Genomic DNA, 9,759 nt, shown 5'->3' with positions numbered 1-9,759 from the left:
GACCACTGCTTTGACCCTTTTATGGGACTGGCATTTCAGTGGGCATTTTTTTTATTAGATTTTTGTTGCCCTTGGCCAGTATCCTTCCTACATAAAAAAAAAAAAATTGCCAAGCCGAATAATGACTCAGCTTCATCTATGAAACAAAGCAATTCATGAGCAAAGCTGTACGAGAAACAAACCTGTTCATCCCATGATGGTTGTTGTTGCTGCTGCTGTTGCTGCTGTTGTACCCCCGCTCCGTCTTTTTCCCTGGGACCCATCTATGAAAAAGAAATTGTAACGTTTTGTTCACGTCTGCAAATTGCCAAGCCGAATAATGTTTAAAGGGCTTACTTTATTTATGAAACAAAGCAATTCATGAGCAAAGATGTACGAAAAACAAATCTGTTTATCCCATGATGGTTTTTGTTGCTGCTGCTGCTGTTCTAACCCCGCTCCGTCTTCTTCCTCAATCTCTATCTATGAAAAACTGTAATATTTTGTTTACTTCTGTAAACCGCCTAGCTGAATAACGTGCAAAGGACTCACTTCATCTATGAAACAAAGCAATTCATGAGCAAAGATGTACGAGAAACAAACCTGTTCATCCCATGGTTGTTGTTCTTGTTGTTGCTGTTGTTGTTGCTGTTCAGTCCCTTCGTAGTCAGTCTCCTGGAAAAAAAATAGTTTGGGTTACTTGTGTAAAGCAATCAACCTACCAAAATTCTCTAATCTGTCAAATTGAATTTCATAATTAAGCTAAAAAACACAATTTCTTACCCGTTCTGTGTTGCGTGCTTCTACCCGAACATTACTTCGTAGGGAGACATTCCAATTACTCTATGGTTGGCAGTATTTTTGGTCCATTGCACCTGCTTGAGCAAGTCCATCCAGTTGTAAGTGTTCTTCTCCCACATCAATCCCCATGACATCATTTTTATGTCACCATTGGCCTTTTCCACAGATCCCTGGTTCTGAGGATATCTGGGGGATACCCTGATAAGCTCTGTCTCAAGACAAAATGTATGCATCATTGTTGTTAGTGGGGCTCCAACGAACTCGTTGCTGTTATCGCCTTGAAGAATTTTTGGCGCCCCTATGAGAGTAAATATATCATAGAGATGGTGTGAAACTTCAGAGGTTTGCTTTGAATGCAAAGCCTTTAATACGCTAAATTTTGTAAAACGATCTTGATAATGTAATATGAAGTAGTAATTATGTATAGTCTTGCAAGATCGCATGTCTATTAAATCCACTTGGCCATTTCGTTGTAGCCGCTACTCGTGATTGGTCTTACTACTCTTTAATTTTTCTTGATCGACCTCTTCTCCTCGCATGTTACACAATAGGATAAAAACAGGGCAACTAGTTCCCGGGTCACGTTGACAACGGTCTTTTTAATCTAACAATAAGTTATTGTCTGTCCTCCGTGGCAGACATTGACGTGGGCGCCGTAAATTACATCAAACATCTATGTTTCAGGTATATATCGTATATATGGGTCTATGGAATTTTTTTTTGATAAGAATCTCTTTACCTCCCACAATTCTTGCAACGTCGTACCTATTTAACAGAGCATAATCAGGAGGATACTTTTTTTCTATCACCCTTCTTTGCCGCGATGACGCGTCTTATATAATATTTTAACTTCCTTGAAGTGAAAAAGAAACACCCGTTGGAAGAAATAACGTTATAAAACTTTTTCCGCTGAGTTTCTCTTCGATCCATTACAGCATTAATAAGATCGGTCGGTGTTTAAACCAACTGAAATCCGCACGCACTTAAAAAAAAAACACCAACAGCGCACACAACAGCAGCAGCAGCGGCAGCAGCAGCAGTGCACACAACAACAGCAGCGGCGGCATCCAACTATCTGCTCCAACTAACGCCCTTTTTTATACACCCCGAACGCCCCAGACACACACGCGCGCGCACACCCCACCCGTCCTCTAAAATTGGCCATTAACGTTACTGGTTGTCCACTAACATTAATGGGCAAGTTATTCCAAGTGGGCAGTTTCGTTTGTCCATAATGATTAATAAGCAAAATGACCTCGCCCATTAACGTTAATATGCAATTATCCTTATTGAGCACAATATATATATATATATATATATATATATATATATATATATATATATATATATATATATATATATATATATATATATATATATATATATATATATATATATATATATATATATATACAGTAAAATCCCTCTCATCCGGCATTCAAGTATCCGGCAGCTTCAAGTATCCGACACATTTTTCCCCGAGCCTTAAAATCAATAAAAAAATCAATGTGTATCCATAAAATCGATTAAAATTCCCGCACGAGGCATACTTTGTCCCCTCGCCACCAGAGCGCACTGCTTCGCGCCACCCGCGGCCCACTGCACTGTGTTTACTCAGTGACTCAGTCTCGCGTGTGCATTGTTTATCGCCTGACACCTTCATCATGCCTAAAGTTGTAGAAAAGAGAAAGCGTGTTGTGCTTACACTTAAGCAGAAGGTAGACATTTGTCGACGATTAGAGAGAGGTGAAAGCAGACAGCAACTAATGGCGGAATATGGTGTGGGCTCATCAACTATTTATGACATAAAATCCCAAACGAAAAAGTTGCAGGATTACATGAAAGCCACCGACACCCCAAAGGCAGCGGAAAATCGTCACACACTGCAGTATCATCGTGGTGAAATGATGGACAAAGTGTTATACAAGTGATTCAGCTTGAAAAGATCAGAAGGAGTCACAATTACAGGCCCAATGCTACAAGAGAAAGGGCGTGATATAGCTAAGAAGATGGGCGAGGAAGGGGCATGCCAGTCTCTGATGGCTGGCTCCACAGGTTCAAGGTTCGTCATGGCATAAGGAAGCTGAACATCTCGGGAGAATCAATCTGCCAACTTACCCTCGGCTGAAGAGTTTGTCGACAGGTAAGAATAAAGAGAGAGAGAGAGAGAGAGAGAGAGAGAGAGAGAGAGAGAGAGAGAGAGAGAGAGAGAGAGAGAGAAAGCCAACTTAATTTCTTTATCTAAACCTCGTTCTGTTTTGATTTCTTATAGGTTTGCGAAGATAGTTGAGAAGCATAACCTGACGTCTGAATAGATTTACATCGCCGACGAGACTGGCTTGTTCTACCGCTGTCTGCCAAGAACCACATTTGCAAGCGAGTCGGAGGGAGACGTGAAGGGATTCAAACAGAGCAAGGACAGGCTGACAGTTCTGTGCTGCGCTAACATGGCTGGTACGCAAAAAGTCAAGTTGTGCGTGGTTGGCAAGCACAAGAAGCCGCGCTGTTTTAAGAACGTGAATTACCTGCCTGTCGATTATCGTAAGCAACGAAGTGCTTGGATGACAGCTGAAATTTTCCTTGACTGGTTCAAGCATTGCTTTGTGCCATCTGTCAAGGAAAATCTGAAGAAAAATGGTCTCCCAGAGGACAGTAAGGTAGTTTTATTATTAGATAATTGTAGAGCTCATCCACCAGCAGAGGAACTTGTTGTGGGAAATATTTTTGCTGTATATTTGCCCCCTAATGTCACAAGTGTTATTCAACCCATGGATAAGGGAGTCATTCAGAATTTTAAGATGAACTATCGTAAGAGTTTCCTTCGCAAACTTGTTAATTATGAGGACGGCACAATCCCCGAGTTCCAAAAACAGTTTAATGTTAAGGATGCGATATTCATGGCTTTACTTGCTTGGCTAGACGTTAAAAGGCAAACACTGATGCGATGTTGGCGCAAATTGTACCCTTTGATGATGTGTGATGATGAGGATGATGAGGAGTTTGAAGGGTTTGTAGGTGGCATGAAAAATTTGGTGGTGAGCGAGCTGAGGGAAATGGGGGGAAATGTGCAACTTAAAGTGACAGATGAAGCGTTACAGGAATGGGTGGACGTGGACAAAAATCAGGCCGTAACATTCACTCTCACAGACGAGGAACTTATCAACGATGTAGTAGAAGATCATTTAGAGAAAATTAGTGATGATAGTGATGATGATGATGATGATAATGAGCCTAAAGTAACTTGGGAACAGGCTGCGAAATACATAGCTGGCTTTGTCAGGTTTGCTGAGCAGTACACATACATGTCAACCCGAGATGTTATGACCCTTCACTGCACTGAGAATGAGTTTTTGCTGCAAAGAAGGAGTTGCAAACAAGGAGACATTAGAAACTATTTTAAAGTAGCTTGTAAGGGAAAAGAAGTGGGGCAAACAAGTACAGAATCTGATGATGTTAATGACCCGGAGGGTGTTGAATGAGAGGTGTGGGGAGCGAAAAAGTGTCACAAACACTCGTACATTTTCATATCTGTATTGTATGCTATACATGTTAGCTAATATTGAATAAAGCAAATAAGTGTATACGTACTTTATTTTTGTAACCCATCAACTTATTTATAAAAGGAAAGTATTAAAGAGAATGTCAGTACAGTAGTATTGTGTGTTGGTGAGTGTAAGGTGGCAGCGCGGGTGGCGACGCGCGGCACGGCGATCAGCTGATCTTTGTTATGGTAAGATGCGTGAGTGTAGGGTGGTGTTTGTGGACATAATTTCACTTATATTCAAGTATCCGGTAACTTCTGGTATCCGGCATGTCGGCGGTCCCGTTGATGCCGGATAAGAAGGATTTTACTGTGTATATATATATATATATATATATATATATATATATATATATATATATATATATATATATATATATATATATATATATATATATATATATATATATATATATATATATATATATATATATATATATATATATATATATATATATATATATATATATATATGTCTGTCAACATCTACCTTTCCTTCTTGCTGGAAGTTTGTCTACATTCAATCTGTTCCTAAAAAGGATGATTGTTCTAATCCCTCAAACTACCGTCCTATTGCTTTAATTTCCTGCCTATCTAAAGTTTTTTTAATCTATTCTCAACAGGAAGATTCTTAAACATCTATCACTTCACAACCTTCTATCTGATCACCAGTATGGGTTCCGTCAAGGCCGCTCTACTGGTGATCTGGCTTTCCTTACTGAGTCTTGGTCATCCTCTTTTAGAGATTTTGGTGAAACTTTTGCTGGTGCCTTGGACATATCAAAAGCTTTTGATAGTCTGGCACAAAGCTTAGATTTCCAAACTACCCTCCTACGGCTTCTCTCCTTCTCTCTGTAACTTCATCTCAAGTTTCCTTTCTGACCGTTCTATTGCTGCTGTGGTAGACGGTGACTGTTCTTCTCCTAAATCTATTAACAGTGGTGTTCCTCAGAGTTCTGTCCTGTCACCCGCTTTCTTCTTATTATTCATCAATGACCTTCTAAACCAAACTTCTTATCCTATCCACTCCTATGCTGATGATACCACCCTGCACTTTTCCACGACTTTTTATAGACATCCAGCAATTCGGGAAGTAAATATTTCACGCAGGGAAGCCACAGAACGCCTGACTTCTGATCTCTCTAAAATTTCTGATTGGGGCAGAGTAAACTCAATTCCTCCATCTATCAACTCGACACAACCTTCCAGACAACTATCCCTTCTTCTTCAGTAACACTCAACTGTCCCCCTCTTCTACACTGAACATCCTCGGTCTGTACTTTACTTATAATCTGAACTGGAAACTTCACATCTCATCTCCAGTTAAAACAATTTCTATGATGTTAGGTGTTCTGAGACGTCTCCGCCAGTTTTCCTCACCCTCCCTCCGCCCCAGCTGCTAACTCTGTAGAAAGGCCTTATCCGTCCATGTATGGAGTATGCTTCACATGTCTGGGGGGTTTCCACTCATACCGCTCTTGTGGACAGGGTGAAATCAAAAGCTTTTCGTCTCATGAACTCCTCTCCTCTAACTGACTGTCTTTAGCCTCTCTCTCATCGCCACAATATTGCATCTCTAGCTGTCTTCTACCGCTATTTTCATGCTAACTGCTCTTCTGATCTTGCTAACTGCATGCCTCTCCTCCTCCCGCGGCCTCGCTGCACAAGACTCTTCTTTTTCTCACTCCTATTCTGTCCACCTCTCTAATGCAAGAGTTAACCAGTATTCTCAATCATTCATCCCTTTCTCTGGTAAACTCTGGAACTCCCTTCCTGGATCTGTATTTCCACCTTCCTATGACTTGAATTTCTTCAAGAGGGAGGTTAAAGACACTTATCCTTCAATTTTTGACTACCGCTTTGGACCCTTTTCTGGGACTGGCATCTCAGTGAGCTTTTTTTTTTTTTCCTTTTATTGGATTTTTGTTGCCCTTGGCAACATTAAAACATTGCCCTTCTATATTAGAAAAAAAAAAAAGTGAGAATGAGTCTCAGGAGTATGTGAGGAAATGGAACTACACTCCACGGAATGATCCCTACCTGAAACCGATACAACTACCTATGTGAATACATAGTCACCCCTTTACCTGTTTACCAGGCCTATCGTGAAATATTTAAAGGCAAGGTCACCGTGCACCCACCAGCAGATACTCGTGAGATAAAACGAAGAAGTGACGAAAACGAGTGTGAATAACGTGGTTATATAAGTGTGTCAGTGGGTATGTACGCCTGAAAACAAACCTTAACAAGTCAGAAACAGTAATTACTTAACTAGCAGTTACGTTAACATACAAATGACATACCAGTTCATAAGTTACCCTCCTGGACAGGCTCCCAATATATGTTACAAGCACGGGTAGAATTTGGTTGACTAGGGGTGTGTTGTACCCTTTCTTGTAGCATAAGATAGTGAAACGAGTATGAAATAAAACTTACAACCAATAAACAGCAATAAAGGAAACCAAAGGTGACGAAACATATACAAATTAATAAGTACACAGTACCTTAACCCTCTCATCAAGATACACCATTGAACTCTTCATATTTCTATTTTCTCTCCTTTCTATTATTTAAACTCTTTCAAAAATAGAATATCTTGCCATCTACGAAACTAAATTGGCCTCAGTCTTCGAAATATCCGTTTTACTCTCCATGGAACTGTAACTTAGCGTTCTCTCCTTCCCCTCTCCACTATATATTTTTTTCTTTACTCTTAGCCTGCTTTATTCAAACATTAAAATAATAATAATAATAATAATAATAATAATAATAATAATAATAATAATAAAAATAATAATGAAATAGAAAATAAATAAAAAAACATTTGGTAAATAATAAGACAAGTAGCAATAATGGCAACTAAATAAAACAAATTATATAAGAAAAAAAGTTAAAGTATATAAAACTAACAACCAATGTATAGAATTCAAATGTTTACAAGGATTGGTTAAATTACACGCAAGTATATATCATATTATACATTTTATTAAAATTTCACTGACGAACAGTGTAGTAAGCATCTGTGAATGCAATTAAATTGTAAAGTGAAGGGAAAAGGAAGACAGACGCAAAAAAAAAAAAAAAAAAAAGAAGACAGGTGAGTGCTTCCTTGGAGTGCTTTGAAAACTACAGACGGGATTCAGCCGCACCAAGTTAAGAATAACGTCAGGGATACAGAAAACAGTGGCGGCTAAAGCAACAAATAAATCATCTTCGGCTCTCTTGATTACAAACTGGAGCAGGCAGTGGAATAAACAATCGGGGAGACGGTGCTGGAGCACATAAAGTTTTCACCATATTGCACATTTTCTTTCCTAAGAGATGGCAACCGGCAACTGTATCTAAGCTGCAGTAAAAGAAAGTGATAATGATAGATAAAACAAGTAAATTTAAAAGTAATTAAATAGAAAAATAAGTAAAAAAAAAATACAGAAGATGATATTTTATCCTGTAAAAATGCATGTATGTTAGCTAGGACACTGCGAGAAGACAATAGCAGTACTGATACCACACGTAAGTTGAAGAGGTGCTAAGCTTGCATACACTGATATGTTTAATTGGATATTGTCAAAAGAATCTTTTGGAAGAAAATGTTTGTGGGTGTGTGTGTGTGTGTGTGTGTGTGTGTGTGTGTGTGTGTGTGTGTGTGTGTGTGTGTGTGTGTGTGTGTGTGTGTGTGTGTTCGCACGTTAAGTACATGCAAAATTTAGTACTATGATAACATTAAAACTAGCGTAGATTGTGGAATATACAGTCACGGACAAAAAAGTTGGCCGGGTTGATCACCAGCCGGCCATTGTGTCCTTACTTGACACCATCCATTTGACGGTAAAGATAAAATGCTCCGCGGATATTGACTACTTTCCTGCACCGCTCGCTCATCACTTGCTACAAATATCATGTGACATTTTCTATTACGAGTTCGTAATGGGTTGAGTTGCCGGTGGTAGCTCTTTAATTAAGGACGTGCTATACACTTCTACAACTCTCTGGAGATGCACATTCTAAAATCGTCTCTCGTGATATTTATTGCTGTACAGTAGCCATAGCTCTAAAACATTAATCTTGAGCTTTTATACTAACAGTATTCACGTGATCCGGTGATGCATATTCTACAGAACACTACTCGGCTGGAGGATATAATGCTTTGTTGGACAATGGGTTGGATTTGTTACTGTGGGTGGTATGTTCAGCAAGGTGTTATACCTCAACCTTTTAAGTGTATGTCCCTTGTCATAATTGTTTCTGCCTAGAAGGTGGCTATCGATTCTTTCCCAGCTGGCTGTGTGATTTGGCAATTGTTATTGTAATATTCCATTGCCTGTGGGAAAGTGAAGCAGGCTGCCAATCTTTTTTCATGTAACCTAGTGCTATGACTGTCTGTGTAAAGGGTGCGAGAGTCAAAAGAGGACCTTGTAACCCGTATTAAGCCCTGCACTAAGTCACGTAGGTAGTGACTTGGGTGGAGCTATGATATGACCATCTTGAAATGACCATTTATGTGTTGTCCTTTCTGGGAATTTTTATTAAGCTCTGCACTAAGTCATGTAGATAGTGACTTGGGTGGAGCTATGATCTGACCATTTTGAATTAAGCGTTTAGGTGTTGTTTTTTTCTGGGAATTCCCTGGCTTGCGGCGCTGCTAAACCTTGTACTGGGCCAACTATCAGATTAGAGCCTACGTGTCGACAATAACCTCGCTCCCCACACACTACCTTTCCCTCTCTCTCTCTCTCTCTCTCTCTCTCTCTCTCTCTCTCTCTCTCTCTCTCTCTCTCTCTCTCTCTCTCTCTCTCTCTCTCTCTCTGCATATACAATCTACATTTCATGCATTTTTTTTTCTGTCAGAGATCTATACTTGCTTATGAATCATTAGAGCTGGAGAAAAATCTGCCTGTCAGTCAGTCAAACTGTCCTCCCTCTCTCTCTCTCTCTCTCTCTCTCTCTCTCTCTCTCTCTCTCTCTCTCTCTCTCTCTCTCTCTCTCTCTCTCTCTCTCTCTCCATTATAAATTTCGTTTTTTTTTTTTTATTTAAACAAAAAATTTACATCAGGCTTAAAACAACACGTTTTTTATGCTGTTATTTGAAAAGCCTATACTTAAATGTAAAGAAGAAAATTTATACAAAAGCGAACTCATCCTACTATATATATATATATATATATATATATATATATATATATATATATATATATATATATATATATATATATATATATATATATATATATATATATATATATATATATATATATATATATATATATATATATATATATATATATATATATATATATATATATATATATATATATATATATATATATATATATATATATATATATATATATATATATATATATATATATATATATATATATATATATATATATATATATATATATATATATATATATATATATATATATATATATACA

The 9,759-nt window shown here is 38.2% G+C and overlaps 1 protein-coding gene across 1 annotated transcript; it reads left to right on the top strand.

Moving 5' to 3' along the window:
• The first annotated feature begins 2,753 nt into the window (after window positions 1-2,753).
• Window positions 2,754-8,425, top strand: LOC135089386 (tigger transposable element-derived protein 1-like). Its single transcript, XM_063984949.1, has 3 exons — window positions 2,754-2,842; window positions 3,536-4,060; window positions 8,407-8,425. The coding sequence occupies exons 1-3, from the start codon at window positions 2,754-2,756 to the stop codon at window positions 8,423-8,425; spliced, it is 633 nt and encodes a 210-aa protein (XP_063841019.1).
• The last annotated feature ends 1,334 nt before the right edge of the window (window positions 8,426-9,759 follow it).

This window comes from Scylla paramamosain, chromosome 32 (genome assembly GCF_035594125.1).
Source record: "Scylla paramamosain isolate STU-SP2022 chromosome 32, ASM3559412v1, whole genome shotgun sequence".
Lineage (NCBI taxonomy): Eukaryota > Metazoa > Arthropoda > Malacostraca > Decapoda > Portunidae > Scylla > Scylla paramamosain.
This window is presented reverse-complemented; position numbering and strand designations above follow the sequence as displayed.

Coding starts and splice junctions, on each gene's coding strand:
- LOC135089386 (XM_063984949.1), top strand. CDS start 2,754: ATGCTACAAGAGAAAGGGCGTGATATAGCTAAGAAGATGGGCGAGGAA. Junction 2,843..3,535: donor GCTGGCTCCACAGGTTCAAG/GTTCGTCATGGC, acceptor TAATGTCACAAG/TGTTATTCAACCCATGGATA.